This window comes from Lepus europaeus, chromosome 3 (assembly GCF_033115175.1).
Source record: "Lepus europaeus isolate LE1 chromosome 3, mLepTim1.pri, whole genome shotgun sequence".
Taxonomy (NCBI): domain Eukaryota; kingdom Metazoa; phylum Chordata; class Mammalia; order Lagomorpha; family Leporidae; genus Lepus; species Lepus europaeus.
In genome coordinates, this window is record NC_084829.1 from 107898394 (window position 1) to 107917261 (window position 18868).

An 18868-nucleotide genomic window follows, 5' to 3' on the forward strand; every position below is an offset into this window, starting at 1 on the left:
ATGCCGATCCGAAGCCAGGTGCCAGGTGCTTCCCCTAGGTCTCCCATGCGGGCGCAGGAGCCCAAGCACTTGGGCCATCCTCCACTGCCTTCCTGGGCCACAGCAGAGAGCTGGACCGGAAGAGGAGCAACCAAGACTAGAACCAATGCCCATATGGGATGCCAGCACTTCAGGCAGAGGATTAACCAAGTGAGCCACGGTGCCAGCCCCTAATCATACGTCTCTTTAATCTCCCTTGCATATACATATTGATTTTTGCTTCTACTCATTTACACAGCTCTTCATGCATGCTGAAATGCCTTTCTGGGGGCCAGGTAACACCGCTGCATATAATGACAGCATCCCAAATGGGTGCCAGTGAGTCCCAGCTGTTCCACTTCCTCTCCTGACTTCTGCCTGTCCCAGCCCTGGCCCATGTGGCTATTTGGGGAGTGAACCAGCAGATAGAAGATCAATCTTTCCCTCTCTCTGCAACTCTCTGCCTTTCAAATAAGTAATTTTTTTAAAATGCTTTCCTACCCCATTCTTCTCCATCTTTTTAGAATCTTTTGTTCCTTTAAGGCCTAATTCAATTCACATTTCATTTCCCAAGCCTCCTTTAGGGATTTTACCTTATGATTCATCTTTATCAGTTCCCGTAATCTAAAAGTCATTATCTTATTTTTTAAATTAATTCATTTGAAAGGCAGAGTGAGAGAGAATCTTCTATCTTTGGTTCAATACTCAAATGGCTGCAAATGCCAGGTCTTGGCCAGGCCAAAGCAAGAAGCCAAGAACACATCAGTGGAGGGGTCTGAGCACTTGGGCCATCTTCCACCGCCTTCCCAGTCACATTAATAGGAAGCTAGATCAGAAGCAGAGTAGCCAGTACTCAAATTGGCACTCCAACATCTGAGTAACCCACTGTGCCACAATGCCAGCACTAAAACTCATTAGTTTAATTGTATAACTGCTTACACTATAGAGAATGTTTTCTGAATTCATATTTGAGATTCTTCAACTAAATACAATCTGCTCTGTGGGCACAACCTCTGTAGCTTTATCACAAAACAAAATATTCAATGTTATCTATCCATTATCTTTCCAATTTGTCTTACCAATCCGGTCTGTCCTCCACCCCTTTTATCTAGTATCAATCCATCGAGTTATCAATGTTTGAGTACAGTAAGTAGGTTCTATCAGCTCATCTTGGCAGCATGAACTGCCTGTATTAAACACGAGAAAAGTCCTGGCACATGTTATCCCTTAGGCAATCAGAGTATCAATGTTGTTAAGACTAAAGCCAAGAGGTTCATCTGGGTCTCCCAAGTGGGTGTCATCTTCCACTGCTTTCCCAGGCCATTATCAGAGAGCTGGATAAGAAGTGGAGCAGACAGAACTTGAACCAGCATCCATAGGGGACACCGATGTGGCAAGGGGGCAGCTTTACCGGCTAGGTCACAACACTGGCACCAATATGGGTATCTTAAACCCTGGACTAAATATACACTAAATATACCCCCCCACACACACACACACCTTCTTACATGGACTACAAAATTAAACAGAATTTAACCTTTTCTTACCATGAATTAATTAAGTAGATTACTGCCTTATGCAAGAAAATAGCCTAGAAACATGTAAGAATATTTGCTTTTAAATTAAATGGCCTCTCTAGTGGCTTCTTCCCTTAGACTCTTTCCTTTGCTCTAACCGGGCTCTTTTGGTAGGCCTTAGTGATGTCTCCTTGTGTTATCTCCCTTACACCTCCTCTTTTAATCCTCTCAGGCATAAATGTTTGGGAATCTTATCAAATCTGAACTGCCAGAGTTAACATAAATAGGCTCTGAGAAAGGGATCAATTGGATATTTTTTGTGCATAGTATTTAGCACATAGCCTTACTTATTCTGGCTATCTAGAGGCATTTTAAATTTCATTCCTGGTTCTCAACTATGTCAAGTGGAAAAGCTGCCAGAAGATAATTTCAGGGAAGTGAACTGACTCATACACCTTGCTATAATATCTCCTAAGTCTTCTCTTTGTTCTTAAATTTCTGCAAACTGCTTAGAAAAATGCCTATATGGTCTCTGATTTCAAATATGTAGTATCCAAAAATCTAATTTAGTTATATTTTACAATATATTTAAATTTTTAGAGTTTGGCTACTATTTAACCACACGCTAGTTGACAGATGTTGCTTATATGAACAATATCTGATTTGAAGTACAATTTTCATCTTTAGGTTACGAAGAAATGGGTTAGTACTGCCAATTAGCACACTTAATTATATTTTAGTTCTATATTCTATACTGGGTATGTACCTAAAACAAGATACTTGTACTGTATTAGATTCAATATTCACTTTTTGTGTGTTAGAAATGTTTTATCCAATGATGCAATGTCACTTCTGTGCTCTTTACATGTATTTTAACATCAACATGCCGATGTACACGCAAAGCATAAATTTCATATAAAATCATGTTACATTAGATTCAATCAGTGCCAAATCACAATATGTTTAATCCTATGTCAATACAGTATCTGGGAATTCTAAAGACTTTTTTTTCCACTAATCTCAAAAGTACAGTAGATTTTGGCTTTCCTAAGGAAGAAAAAGTAAATAATGTAATGTTAATAATGAACTGCTAATAAGTTGCATGAAAAAAAAACCAAGGAATATACTTAAATTCAAATAGTAGCCTTTTATTTATTCTTCCAGCTATTTTTTAAAATGATTTTTATTTACTTATTTGAGAGGTAGAGTTATAGACAGTGAGAGGGAGAGACAGAGAGAAAAGTCTCCCTTCCGTTGGTTCACTCTCCAAATTGCTGCAAATGGCCGCACCTATCCAAAGCCAGGAGCCAGGTGCTTCTTCCTGGTCTCCCATGTGGGTGCAGGGCCCAAGCACTTGGGCCATCTTCCACTGCTTTCCCAGGCCTCAGCAGAGAGTTGGAGTGGAAGAAAAGCAGCAGGGACTAGAACCAGAGCCCATATGGGACTCTGGCGCTTCAGGCCAGGGCAGATGTCCTAAACAGCACTCTGGCCTCAGAATCAGCCCTTAAGGCATTCGGATCTGGCTGAAGAGCCCATGGGAGTATTTTAGGCGTGGAAAGCCAAGACACTCTGGCAAAACAACAACAACAACAACAAACAAAAAACAAAAAACCTAAATGAAAGATCTCTGGGAGTGAGATCCCAGTGGAAAGAACAGGCCATCAAAGGAGGTACCTTTCTCTGAAGGGAGGAGAGAACTTCCACTTTGACTATGACCTTGTCTAAATAAGATCAGAGTTGGCGAACTCAAAAGGCTTCCATAGCCTTGGCAACTCATGACAAGAGCCTAGGGAGATTACTGACGCCATGAACAAGAGTGTCAATTTGTTAAGTCAACAACAGGAGTCACTGTGCACTTACTCCTCGTGTGGGATCTCTGTCCTTAATGTGTTGTTCAATGTGAATTAATGCTATAACTAGTACTCAAACAGTATTTTACACTTTATGTTTCTGTGTGGATGCAAACTGTTGAAATCTTTACTTAATATATACTAAATTGATCTGTAAAAAAAAAAAAAAAGAAAATGTCAGGGAAAAAAACTGCATCTGTACTGAACACAAATAAGTTTTGTTTCCCCCTTGTTATCACTGACTAAATAATATAGTAAAACAATTATTTACAGAATATTTACATTATACATGGTATACATAATCTAGAGATGATTTAAGGTTTATGAGAGGATGTATGCAGATTATATATGCAAATGCTACATTGTATTAAAAGACTTGAGCATCTGAGGATTATGGTATCTGTGGGGTCCTAGAACCAATCCCCTGATGATACTAAAGAATGCCTGTACTCAACTACAAAAAAGGAAAGACAAAAGTTAAAAAAAAAAAAAGAAGAGGTAAGCCTGCCTATCAGGAGAATCTATGTGGGTAGGTATGGCTGATTAAGGACGACTTGGAGGATATAGCTAGGCCAAGAACACTTTGTTTTATATTTAAAATGAAATTGAGGTATCTTATTAAAAAGCTAATCCTTCAATTCAATAGATATGCTGAATTTATTTAAAAATTTCTTAACATTAAATTTAGAATATGAGAAATAATTTGTTTATTCCTTAACCAAACAGTTCAGTTCTATAATTTCATAATGAGAACATACTGCTTCTCCCCTAGCTATCCAGTCCATTTGCTTTTATTTTTTGTTTTGTTCTGACAGAGGTCAAGTTCATTTGCTGTTTTCATATCATATGCAAATCATATCCTAATATCCTACCCCTCAGAAAACTCCTCTGACAAGCCTAATCCTCTAACTAGTGATGATCTTCCACTCTAGATCTTTTGATAATATAAAAATATTTTTCCTAAGCTAATAAGAGATGAACCAGTGTCCTAAAACAGAAGTAGCTGAAGCCTCTGAAACAGTGAACAGAAATAACAACCAAGCAAAAGAACAATTCTGATACAACCTTTCATAGATTTCCAAAACAATCTTAATAATTTTCATGTACCATGTGATTCTGTTCCTAAAATTTCTGACCTTATTTCTTGCCTAGAAGGAATCTATAAGAAAAGAAATGATTTTAAAATTCATTAATTTTAGTTAAAAATGCCAATATATTTCAGGATAGTTTTGTATTTATCTCACCAAATATCTCTCCAGAATAAGTTACAAGCACATCTTCTTAAGCAGATTAAAACAGGACATTTTGGCTTGCAAGTAGTTTTTTAATTATATAAAAATACTTACTTAGACTACTTAGTTGTCTAATTATATTTGCCAAGGAAATATTGGTTACACATTCCAGTTCATTCTTAATGCCTCTAGGCAGTGCTGTGTGGCACAAGTGCCTAGGATCAATGTTTCTTTTCACTAGAGGCATCTTGAGATCAACCTCTGTACCAGTTCACCTGTATGAAATAAAAAAATGAATTAATATTATTCAATTTCAACCAGTACACACACACACACGCAAACTTACCTTCAATGTTAGTTGCTACATGGTGAATTCACAACTCTCACTATTATTATTCTAAAACTATTGTAATTTACTGTATCTAGGGGCTGGTTGTATTCCAGGAAGGGTGGGAGGTCCTCTCAAGGAGGTCCTCTAAAGGAGGCCTCTATGGGAACTAAAGAAGCTGGGAGGGTAGTATAATACTTACATTTCTCTCTAAAACCTACCAAATCTTAACAACTGATCAAAAAGTTTAACCTTCTTTAAATTACAGGCTGTCCTTACTTTAAGTGCTTCTTATATACACAGATGTCAGCTATCAGAATTTAGTTAAATAACGTTAGTCCTCCAACAACATGGCTAAATTTCTCTTACCACATATGTAACTACATAAATACAAGCTTCAAAGTTAGCACTCTAGGCCACAAATCACTATGTTAGTAAGAGATGCACATTATAGTACCAGTGACCAATCACTTTTTTTCATAGTCCCCTAGTGACTAGTCACGTTCATCTCTTATTCATTTAACTTACAGATAGCAGAGTTTGTAGGTGTGTTGTCTGCTTGCCTCCCAGTGCTAAACCCACATGAAATTTTACAAAATGGGTAGTTGAAAAAATGGTAACACTGAAAATAAAAATCAAATCCAACACAAGTGGATTAATAGAAAGCAGCTGACTGGGGGAATTTTGTAACTGCCACTGTTTGAGAGATCCCAGATATGTAACCAATCTACTAAATAAATGCCTCAAAGTTTACTTTCAACTTTCATTTATTTGAAAGGTAGAGCAATGTGGGGTGGGGGGGGGGAGATTATGAATGCATAGGAATCTTTCATCCACTGCTTCACTTCTCAAATTCCAGCCAACAGCTGGGGCTGGACTAGGCCAAAGCCGGGAATCAGGAACTCCATCCAGGTCTCCCTTGTGGATGCCAGGGGCCCAAGTACATGAGGTGTGTGCATCGGATGCACACACCTACACCTCCCAGGATGCATATTAGCGGCAAACTAGACTGGAAGCCAAGGCAAGATTCAATTCCAAGTATTCTACTGTAAGATGCAGGTATCCTCCAATACCGCAACCACCACTCCAAAACAGATGTTTAATTATTAATTTCCCTGTAAATTTTAACCCAGTTAATTTTTTCAGAAAAAAACATTTAAATTTCTTTCTTTTATAATTAAATGGTTATTTATATTGATTTGAAAGGCAGGGAGACAAAGAGAGAAAGAGACGGAGACCTCCCATTTATTTATTTATTTTTTTTAATTTATATTTTTGACAGGCAGAGTGGACAGTGAGAGAGAGAGACAGAGAGAAAGGTCTTCCTTTGCAGTTGGTTCACCTTCCAATGGCTGCTGCGGCTGGCGCGCTGCGGCCGGCGCACCGCACTGATCCGAAGGCAGGAGCCAGGTGCTTCTCCTGGTCTCCCATGGGGTGCAGGGCCCAAGCACTTGGGCCATCCTCCACTGCACTCCCGGGTCATAGCAGAGAGCTGGCCTGGAAGAGGGGCAACCGGGACAGAATCTGGCGCCCCGACCGGGACTAGAACCCGGTGTGCCAGCACCGCAAGGCGGAGGATTAGCCTGTTGAGCCACGGCGCCGGCAAACCTCCCATTTATTAGTTCAGTCCCCAAATGCCTGCAGTAGACAGGGCTATGCCAGGCCAGCACAAGGAGCCTGCAACACATTCTGGGTCTCCTATGGCTAGGAGGGACCCAAGTACTTGAGCCATCTCTTGCTGCTTCCCAGGGTGCACATTAGCAGGAAGCTGAAATTGGAAGCAAGACTCAAACCTAAGCATTCCAAAGGGGATCACAAGCAGCATCATGACCATGGTACCAAACACCAGCATTGTTTTGAAAAAAATTTTTAGAGCATGTGACAATTGTTTATTTTCCTATTAAGATTGTTTTGCATGGTTTCAACTTGGCTGGTCATTGTTATAGTTCTGCAGTACCATGTAAAGAGGACTGAATACTTGTACTTACCTCCTGGTAAACTATGGTTACTAAAGGAAGTAACTGCATTAAAATGTTACACCCCACCCCTTTTTTTTTTTAAATAGACTTATTTAATTTACTTGAAGGCAGAGTTAGAGAGGAGAGAAGAGTCTTCCATTTGCTGGTTCTCTCCCCACATAGCACCAATAGCTGGGGCTGGGCCAGAGCCAGGCCAAAGCCAAGAGCCAGGAGCTTCTTCCAGGTTTCCCATATGAGTGCAGGGGCCCAAGGACTTGGGACATCTTCCTCTTCCTTCCCAGGAATATTAGCAAGGAGCTAGACTGTAAGTAGAGCAACTGGGACTTGAACCCACACCCATATGGGATGCTGGTGCTATAGGGGGCGACTTAACCCACTACACCACAATGCCGGTCCCAAAATGTTACTTAACATCTTTCTGAAGACAAACATTACATGAAAATCTTTTCTCTAACACATTTGTTCAGCATTTTGTCTACACTAACCTTTTAAAAAATGTGCAATATGAAACATAGAGGAAAAAATACAAAACTGCAGCTTGATGATTTGAAACAGTCAACCCCACAGAAAAAATGCCTGGACCTCAGAACTCTTCCACTTTGGTCCATAATATTCTTGCTCACTTCCCTCTCAAAGGTAATCTTCATGCTTCATTAATAATTACTTATTTAATTTGAGAGGCAGAGAAACAAAGGGAGACAGAGAGAACTATCATCTGCTGGTTCACTGAAATGCCTTGCAACAGCTGAGGCTGGGCTAGTCTAAAGCCAGGAGCTAGGAACTCAATCCAAGACTCCCACATGGGTGGCAGGGACCCAATTACCTGTTGCCTCCCAGGGCACACATAAGCAGGAAGCTAGACTCAGAAGAGGAGCTGCGACTCAAATCCAAGTATTCTGATATGGGATGTAGGTGTTAAATGGTGTATTAATATCTAGGCCAAATGCCTACATCTATCCTTCAATAACAAACATTGCTTCATTTTTCACCACTTCAGCAGGCAACTAACTACCAGTTTTGTTTTGATTGCTTTTTGGAGTTTACTTAAATAGAATAACACAATATATATTATTTGCCTTTTCCACTGAACACTGTATTTGTAATGTTCCTCCATATTGCTTTGTGTATCAGATTCACATTGTGTGCTGTGTAATATTCCACTGTATGGCTACACTAAAACCCATTTACTCACTCTAACGTTGATGAGCTGTTTCCAGTTTGAGGATACCATAATACTACACTGAACATTCATGTATATGTGCCTCACTGTACACATTTCTGTTGTGAATATACTTTAGGAGGACAGTCAGGATAAGGATATGCACAGCTTCAGCTTTAAGAAATGATGCCAAATGGTTCCACATATACTACTCTTAACATTTGATAATACCAGTTTTTAAATTCTAGCTCTTCTTGTTGATATGCAGTGGAAACCTGTAGTTTCATGTTTCTTCAATTATCTGTAAGTCAAAAGCACCTTTTCATGTTTCTTGAACTTTTGGATTGGTCTCTTGAGAAGTGCCTTGCCTATTTTCTGCCTGCCATTTGTTGTGGCAGGACCACATATGAGCCATATGAGGATTATACGTAATGCAGATATCCTCTCTACTCATTCTCCTAAAGATATTTTTAAATGAACAGAAGTTTTTACACCCAATATGGTAACACTTATCAATCTTTTCTTCTAGGTTTAATATGAAGACATAGATTTGAAATCTTCTATACCAAAATTACAAGTGTGACCTACTATATTACTTCTTAGCTTTGCTTTATCTTACATTTTAACACATAATTTATGTGAATAGTGTGATATGGCACTCAAATTTCTTATATATTTATGTACCATTTATTGAAAAATCTATATTCTATATTCTCTATATAGTAGCATTTTTGTCATAATTCAAGTTTCCATATACATATATATTTTTAAATTTATTTATTTATTTGAAAGGCAGAGTTACAGAGGCAGAGGCAGAGACAGAGAGAGGTCTTCCATCTGCTGGTTCATCCTCCAAATGGCTGCAGCAGGCAGAGCTGGTCCACACTGAAGCTGGGAGCCGGGAGCTTTATCTGGGTTTCCCACATAAGTGCAGGAGCCCAAGTACTTGGAACATCTTCTGCTGCTTTCCCAAGCACATTAGCAGGGAGCTAGATTGGAAGTAGAGCAGCTGGGACTTGAATCAGTGCCCATATGGGATGCTGGCTTTGCTGAGAGGTTTAACCCACTATGTATTTTTAAATACACTTTGGGGCTCTATATTATCTAACTTAGAACTAATGATATTCCATCTTAATTAACGGGGCTTTATGGTAAGTCTTTATATCCAAAATGGCAAACTCTCTAAGTTGTTCTTCAAACATGTTTTGTTTACTCTTGGCTCCTTTATATTTCCCTGTAAATTTAAAAACAAGTCTCTCTCTCTCTCTCTCTTTTACACACACACACACACACACACACTCTCTCTCTCTCTCTCTCTCTCTACAAGGAACATAAATGAGGACAGGTCATACAGAGAAAAATTGATATTTATATATTTTTTCTTAATCATGAACATAACATATCCCTCCAATTATTTCAGAATTTTTAAATGTTTCTCAATATGTTTTATAATTTTCTTAATAGATGCATTATATGAAGGGTATGTAAAAAATGCATGGAAAATATGTATTCTGAAAAATGGCTTTTAAAAATTATTTGCACAAAAAAAAACCCCAAAAACATATACTAACTTGTTATGACATGTCTGAACATGATATAGTTTGAGGCACTAAGAAAGAGAAGACATATTTGAAAAGAGGCCTTACAAGAGCAACAAATTATGCTAAAATTGAAGAACATCTAATTTATGGTGGAGCTTGTATAGAAGAATGGTGATATAATTGATACCTTTAAAAACAGAATGTTTTGAGAAAGCCAAAGCTTTAGTAGAAAATGCCTAGGAAAGCTTCCCTGGAGAGCTGTTCACCATGACAATACCCCTACTCACTCTTTCCATCAAACAAGGACAATTTTGCAAGAGTTTCAAGGAGAACTCATTAGGCATTTACCTTACAGTTCAGATTTGGCTCCTCCTGGCTTATTTTCAGTTCCTAATCTTTAAAATTCCTTAGAGAACCTCATTTTCCTTCATTTAAAATATAAAAAAGACTGCATTTATCTGCTTCAATTCCCAGGACTCTCAGTTCTCTAGAGATGAACTGAATGGATGGTGTTAATGTTTATAATGATAAAGTGTCTTCGTCTTGCAGGAGTTTATGTTAAGAAATAAAGTTTATATTTTTATCTTATAATTCCTAGTTTTATAAACTTTCTGAAGTCCTCACATATATCCTTATATTTGTATATATATGACATTTTTAACACTGGAAAGAGGCTATTTTTCTCTTATTTTTATTTATATTTTTAAAAAAATACTGGCCCTATATTCAGAAACCTTCCTAATCTCTACTAACCCATCTGTAATTACTTTGGATTTTTAAAAGTATACACAATCATATAATATGTGAATAGTATCCTCCTTTGTCTTACATCTTTTATTTCTTTTTGCCTTACCACACTAGCTAGAACCTTCAATACAATGTGAAATGGAGGTGATGCTAGTAAACACACTTGTCATTTTTCTGAATTCAAAAAGAAAACCTTCAACATTTCACAAAATTAGGGTTTTCATTACTATTGTTTTTTGTAGACACATCTTAAGATATTAAGGAAGTTCCTTTCTATTTCTAGTTTAAGATTTTAAACTGTGATGTTATTTCATCAAGTGTGACTTATTCTATTAATGTACAGAGCTTTATTGAAGACTTTTTTTTGTTGTTACTGAGTAAATTTATATCCTTGGAATATATCCAACTTGTTGAGATATATATGGTAGAAAGAATATTCCCCTCTCCCCCACCACAAGCTGCCCATATCCTATTCCTCAGAGTCCATATGTTCCATTATTTTCAAATGGGAATTGAGGTAGCTGATGGAGGTTAAGGTTGAGTCAACCAACAAACAGAGATATATTTTAAACTATATTGTTAGATTTGGTTTTGGTTCACAACTATGGTTGGGAGTTTTGTATGTATGTCCATAAGAGAAATTACATGTCTTTGAAAATTTTTGTTTTTATATTAAAGTTATACTGGCCTTTTAACATAAATTGGGTGGGTTATAGTTCCTCTTACTATTCCTTGATAGATTTTTTATGATATGTATTTTTCCCCTTCAATGTTTGGTATAACACCTATAAAACCATTTAGCCTCAAGTTTTCTTTGTGGTATGGTTTAAAATGACAGATTCTCTTTTTGTAACTGACATAGAATCATTAAGATTTTCTATTTCATCATCTGCTAATTTTGGGAAATCATGTTTTCTAGAAATTTATTTACTTCATCTAAATTTTCAAATTTACTGGAATCTAATTAGTCTTAAGATTTTCCTATTATTGGCCGGCACCGTGGCTTAACAGGCTAATCCTCCACCTTGCGGCGCCGGCACAGCAGGTTCTAGTCCCGGTTGGGGCGCTGGATTCTATCCCGGTTGCCCCTCTTCCAGGCCAGCTCTCTGCTATGGTCCAGGAAGGCAGTGGAGGATGGCCCAAGTCCTTGGGCCCTGCACCCACATGGGAGACCAGGAGAAGCACCTGGCTCCTGGCTTTGGATCAGCACGATGCGCCAGCCGCAGCGGCCATTGGAGGGTAAACCAATGGCAAAAAGGAAGAGCTTTCTTTCTGTCTCTCTCTCTCACTATCCACTCTACCTGTCAAAAAAAAAAAAAAAAAAAAAAAAGATTTTCCTATTATTATAGGATCTATAGTGATATTCTTTTTCATTTATTATACAGGTTAATTTTGTATTGCTTAATTTTTTCTTAAAGATTTTTTATTTATTTATTTGGCAAGTAGAGTTACAGACAGTGAGAGAGAGAGAGAAAGGTCTTCCCTCCGTTGGTTCACCCCTGAAATGGCCACGATGGCCGGAGCTACGCCGATCCAAAGCCAGGAGCCAAGTGCCTCCCCCTGGTCTCCCGTGCGGGTGCAGAGGCCCAAGCACTTGGGCCATCCTCCACTGCTTTCACAGGCCACAGTAGAGAGCCTGACTGGAAGAGGAGCACCCGGGACTAGAACCTGGCACCCATATGGGATGCCAGCGCCACAGGTGGAGGATCAACCTAGTGCACCACGGCGCCAGCTTTGTATTGCCTAACTTTTCTTAATCACATAGGATTTATTAATTTTATTAGTCTTTTTAGAGACTATTTTTACCTTTACTAAATCTCACTATTGCATACTTGTTTATTATTTTTAGCACTGATTATTATTTCTTCTCTTCTGCTCTTTGTGGGTTTATCTTGAACTATTTTTTAAAAGATTTATTTATTTATTTATTTGTTACACACAGAGAGAAGTAGAGGCAGAGAGGTCTTCCATCCGCTGGATCACTCCCCAATTGGCCACAACAGCTGGAGCTGTGCTGACCTGAAGCCAGAGCCAGGAGCTTCTTCCAGGTCTCCCACGTGGGTGCAGGGGCCCAAGGACTTGGGCCATCTTCTATTGCTTTCCCAGGCCATAGTAGAGAGCTGGATTGGAAGTGGAGCAGCCAGGACTCGAACTGGCTCCCATATGGGATGCCAGCACTGCAGGTAGTGGCTTTGCCCATTATGTAACAGCGGCAGGCCGTATCTTGAACTCTTTAAAAATTCCTTGATATAGTCTTAGCTCATTTCAAAGATATGATTTTAAACCTATAAATTTTCCTTTCAGTACATATTTATTTATATCTCTCAAAATTTAAATTTTTAAAGATTTATTTGAAAGGGAAACAGAGAGTGCTAGGGAGATAGGGAAGGAAGGAGGGAAAGAAGAAGGGTGGGGGGAGGGAGAGGGAGAGTGTGGAGGAGGAGGAGAACTCCCACTCACTGGTTCAAACCCTAAACAGCAATAGCTAGGACTAGGCCAGGCAAACGTCAGGTGCTAGGATCTCAATACGGAGTCTCCCACATGGGTGGCAGACGGCAGACAGGGACCCACATACTTAAGTCATTATCTGCTGCCTCCAAAGGTGTGCATTAGCAGGAAGCTGGAATAGGATGCAAAGCCAGAATTTGAACCCAGGCCCTCTGACATGGAATGTGGGCATATCATATCTAATCTTGTTATATCTAATCTGTATATAAACATTCATTAGATAGATTCCTAGCAGAACTACTGACATCTAACTAAAATACTGGCAAATAATCTACCAGCAATCACAGGAAAAGATTAAGGAGAAAACGGCAGAGGAAAAGCCATGCAAATTAGAGGGACACTGTAGTTCTATGTGGTGGGTGTGGACGTGCACAACTCAGGACACCAGGTTCCGAGAGCCTCAGCACCAGCTTTGGAGAACAAGGTGAGACCAGATGCAGCAGCACAAGCCACTGGTGATACAGCTGCATGAAGAGCCTAGTATGAGTCTGGCTTGGAGCCCTATGGGGGATGGTATACCTGCCAACCTAGAGGAAACTAAATTGAGACAAATTTTTACTTAAGATAGGAATATGGAAGGTTCAAGTTAGGAAAAGGGTTGAAAATAATTATATATAGGGACGTTTGCATGTCACACAGGCAGACGCTTATTAGAACACAGTAGAAGGATTTAGGAAGGTTTTACAAATGGGTCAAATGAGGAGATTCATCAAGCAGTGTGAATTTGTAAGTTCAGAAGATAAAAAGCAAAGAAGCCTTGTCCTGTCATCTGACTAAATCAACAGTGACATGAGGCACAAGGAAATTATTCCTAGGTCTCTTGAGTTTATGTTATATTCTGAAGATGAATGCCACGGCAAACAGTAATAAATACCCTTTCAAACTTTACTGCAAGTGAACAATACAGCTAATTATTGGCATTTCAGGGACAGGAACCCCAGTTTTGACTTCTAGTTCAATGTTTCCTTCATTGTAACATGTTCACACATTCTCCTAAATCTTATTTCAGGATTTGTTAAGTAATTACTTGGAATACATAATCATTTAAAAATGGTTTTTATTATCCCTTCGTTTTATTCATCAACTGCTACAAAGAAGCTCATTTGCCATTTTCTTGCCAACTCAAAGTCTTAAGAGATCTTCATGTAATGTGTCATTTTGGCATTTCACTACACAGGAGTGTTTTGTCATTTCAAATCTGGGCATTTGAACACGTACTTTCTCTTCCTGGACATTTTAAAAATAAAAAATAAAAGCAACGCCAACATTAATTCTGTCAACAGCTTTCAACCCAGAAAAACCCATCTGTTTTAAGAGTCTCAACCTGGAAGAGTCATTAAAAACAACAAATTCAGTTCTTATTTCTGTACATGAATGAACTTACTTAAAAAAGTTAAGAAACTTCTTTAAGTTCACAAATTAACAGCAGAGCTGAGACCATTTTTTAGGTTTCCAGATTTCATACTCCTTAACTGTTACTGTTTTTAAATCTATTTCCTTCAATATATATTTGCATATTACACATTAGGACTAAAACATAATTAGTAGAGACATAAAAGTAAAATAGTGGGTTAGTGCTGTGGCGTAGAGGGTAAAGCCACCACCTGTAGTGCCTGCATCCCATTTGGGAGCCAGTTCTAGTCCTGGCTGCTCCACTTCTGAACCAGCTCTCTGCCATTGCCTGGGAAAGCAGTAGATGATGGCCCAAGTCCTTGAGCCCTGCATCTGTGTGGGAGACCCAGAAGAAGCTCCTGGCTCCTGGCTTCTGGCTTCAGATGGGTGCAGTTCAGGCCATTGTGGCCATCTGGGGAATGATTAAGTGTATGGAAAACCTCTCTCTCTCTCTCTGCCTCTGACTATCTATAACTATACCTTTCAAATAAATAAATAAATAAATATTTTTAAAGCTTTATTTATTTATTTGAAAGTCAGAGGTACACAGAGAGAGGAAAGGCAGAGAGTTCTTCCATCCGATGGTTCACTCCCCAATTGGCCGCCAACAGCTGGAGCTGTGGCGATCTGAAGCCAGGAGCCAGGAGCTCTAAAATTAATACCTATTTAGTATTAAATGGTAACTTTTTTTAAAAAAAGATTTTATTTATTTATTTTAGAGGTAGAGCTACAGAGAGAAGGAGAGACAGAGAGAAAGGTCTTCCACCTGCAGGTTCATTCCTCAAATAGCCTTAACAGCCAGAGCTGGGCCAGGACGAAGCCAAGAGCTAGGAGCTGCTTCTGGGTCTCCCAAGCTGCTGCAGGGACCCAAGGACTTGGGCCATCTTCCACTGCTTTCCCAGGCCATCAACTGAGAGCTGGATTGGAAGAGGGACAGCTGGGACATGAACTGGTACCCATATGGATGCCAGTGCTGCAGGAGTTGGCTTAGTATACTATGCCACAGCGCCAGCTCCTAAAATGATAATCTTTTGAATTTAACAATGCCATCATGACAGTTTGATCTCATTAGAATTCTAATTTTAAAACCTAATATACCAAAAAAATACCTAATATACAATTTCACCATATATAAGAACATAATATTAGGAATTAAAAGTTAGTTATACTTGTTATATCACAGTATTTATCAAACATCAGTATAGCAAGAAGAATAGTTGATTTCAAACGTATCTAATGTAAACTATTAGTCTGGGAAGAACAATATGTCAGTTTCAGAATAAACTAAACTAATGGAAGAGCAGGATATAGGACTCTTTCATGGGCAGCTATATTTTCCACTCATGAACTGGTAAGGACCTGGAATCAGATTAAATCAGTTAGAAAGAAGAAAAGAAAAAGCATTTGATATGGATTAAGGAAGGTTTTGAGCCTAAGAGACTAATGTAACCTTTAAAATAAATGGAATAATTAAGAAGTTGGTTTCAAACCTATTATAAAAACTACAAAAATTTTCTGATTGTGCTCTCATTCACATAATTCTAAAAAAGTATAAGACATTTTTAATACTATCCCACTTTTACTAATATATAACTTCTGAAGTAGAAATTAGAAGTGGTTTTAAATTGCTAGCTGCTGGTAGGAGGTGTTACTGAGATACAGTACTTCTTAATTTTATATGAAAGATTTCGGTCATAGCTTTTATTGCAACTTTTTCAACAGCTATGTTTGATATCAGATTTAACATGATTTTTACAATACTAATTAAAAATGAGAACAAAAGTAACATTCAACATTTATTATTCTTCATTTCTCATCTCTTCTTGAATAATTAGAACAAAATATGAGGCCTAAGGAGTTAAGCTTATCTAATTATAATAGAAAACCAGAGAAACAATATAGTGAAATCCTCATGAACCACATTCCATGAATTATAACTTGAAACCATCTACAGAAAGTAAATGCAATCCCTTCTTAAGTGCATATTTGAAGTATTTTTTCCTTTGAAAAGTCTTTAGATATTACAACTTAGGAAATAACTAAAAAACCATTTGTTTTTAAAAACAAGGCTCAAGAAATCAATTCTTTCAATAAGTCTTCCCATTTCTATACTGAGAGGATAAACAGCAGTATTCTAAATTCACTAAATATTTAAGTTTCTTTTAAAAAATTATTTTATTTATTTGAAAGACAGAGTGACAAAGAGTGAGAAAAAGACACAGAAAGAAAAAGATCTTCCATTTGCTGGTTCACTCCCCAAATGACTACAACAGCCAGGGCTGAGCCAGGCTGAAGCCAGGAGCCAGAACACTATAGAACACTATCCAGGTCTCCTAGGTGGTGGCAGGGCCACTTAGGTCATTTTCGCTGCTTTCCCAGCAGGTTAGCAGGGAAGTGAATCATAAGTACATCAACCTAGTGTCTAGTTCAGCTATTCAGGCTATCTTTGCCTGGGTCTATTATTTTACAACTCTGCAGAGACAGAAGTGTGGAAAAGAGATAATAATAATGTCTATCCACAGAAAGGACAACTGTGCAGGACCAGTGTTGTGGCATCACAAGTTAAGTAGCTACATGTGACAGAGGTATCCCATATGGATGCCAGCTGTAGCTCAGGCTGCTCCACCTCTGATCCAGGTCCCTTCTAATGTCCCTAGGAAAGTAGTGCAAATGGTCGAAATGCTTGGTTCTCTGCCCCAACAGGGGATATGAGGATGGAGTTCCAGGCTCCCGGCTTTGGCCTGGCAATGTCTCTGTCATTGGAGCCATTTGGGGCGTGAACCAGTGGATAGAATATTTTCTCTCTCTCTCTCTCTCTCTCTCTCTCTCTCTCTCTGTCCCTCCCTCCCTCTCTCTATATCTGCCTTCTCAGTAAATCAAATCTTTTTTAAAAAGGACAGTGTGCATGAAGTGCCATTGATGATTGCTTTGTAGATACTGACTAGTTTTACACTGATTTGTAAAAGTAATTTCATTGTTTCTTACTTGACAATGAATATTTGGTACTTTGAGTTAAAAAAAAAAAAAAAAAGTATATCAGCCAGGACTCAAACTGGTGTTCCCACATGAGATGCCAGTGTCACAGGCAGTAACTTGACATTCTGTGTCACAAAGCCCTAGTCCCAAAGTGCTTTTTCTTGTGTCACAGTTTATTTTTTACTCATAATATAACTGAAGTATTATAGCTTCCATCAGCTAACTTTATTTTACTGATTATAACCATCTGATTTAGAAAAATACATATCCCTAAGAGAATAGTACTAGGTTAATGTTTCAGTTAGCTAGCAGCAAAACTAATCCAGAAAACTCAACTATTGGATGAATCAGGCTCTCCCTTTTGCCTTCTTTGTTGGTCCCCTGAATATGCTCATCATGCTTCCATAGACCTCTAAGATAGCAGAGGTTCATTCTGCAGTCAAGGGTAACTTAGCTTAATAAATCAAGCTCAATTTGTCTAGATATATTTAAAACTGCAAGATACGTGAGACTTTATCTATAGCATTGCATTGTTTTTCTTGAAGAAAACTGATACTTTACTGTTGTTTTTAAAATCCTCATTAATTTTATATTTTATCAAAAAAATCCTTCTGAAGTACTATATAGGAATCCATCTACTCCTTGCCATTCAGTAAAAATCTGTAATAAATCATGATTTTTTTTCAATGTATGATTATTTTAATGATTTCTGCATTCCAGATTTCTCACTTATTATGATGAACCATGTTATTTTGTCCTCTATGAACAGGCTACGTGACAGAAGTAAATATGATCCAGATTAACCTGGCCTCTGCGAAAGAACCATATTTCAGTAAGAACTTAATCCATATGAGAAGTCTTTAGTTAATATGTACTATACAAAAGCAAATAAAGAAAAGGATTCTAAAACAAAACATACAATGGGGGGAGGTACTTTTTAAAAATCACTAATTGAGTTTAACAACCCTAAAATTATCATTAAGCAGTTCTAAAAGAATTGTAGAATGGTGAAATTCAGAATTCTGTCTTACTGACATAACTAAAATTTATTGGGTACTTGAATGAATATATTTAAGAAAACATATTTAATCTTTTTTTAAAGTAATACAAATGTATCTACTATTATTTATGAAAAACTGCTTTTTGGAGTAGGTAACAGAACATACAAGGACCAAATCTGCTTTTCCTCTCTTTGTAAATTCTCCTGTGACAGTCTAGTTTAACCTAGTCACAGTTTAACATTTTTTTTTTTTTTTTTTTGACAGGCAGAGTGGACAGTGAGAGAGAGACAGAGAGAAAGGTCTTCCTTTGCCGTTGGTTGCGCTGTGGCTGGCGCACCACGCTGATCCAATGGCAGGAGCCAGGTGCTTCTCCTGGTCTCCCATGGGGTGCAGGGCCCAAGCACTTGGGCCATCCTCCACTGCACTCCCTGGCCACAGCAGAGAGCTGGCCTGGAAGAGGGGCAACTGGGACAGAATCTGGTGCCCCGACCGGGACTAGAACCTGGTGTGCCGGTGCCACAAGGCGGAGGATTAGCCTAGTGAGCCGCGGCGCCGGCCCAGTTTAACATTCTTTAATAATAAACTGTCATGCAGTTTATTTCTTGCTTCAAAAGTTATAA

The 18868-nt window shown here is 38.4% G+C and overlaps 1 protein-coding gene across 6 annotated transcripts in view; it reads right to left on the bottom strand.

Moving 5' to 3' along the window:
* WASF1 (WASP family member 1) overlaps window positions 1-18868 on the bottom strand; it is a 72831-nt gene that overhangs the window by 16122 nt on the left and 37841 nt on the right. For all 6 annotated transcript variants that reach the window (XM_062187655.1, XM_062187657.1, XM_062187653.1 and 3 more), the window contains exon 2: window positions 4732-4892. In XM_062187655.1, the coding sequence (XP_062043639.1) occupies window positions 4732-4864 (133 nt within the window). In that variant the 5' untranslated portion in view covers window positions 4865-4892. The remainder of the gene's footprint in view (window positions 1-4731; window positions 4893-18868) is intronic.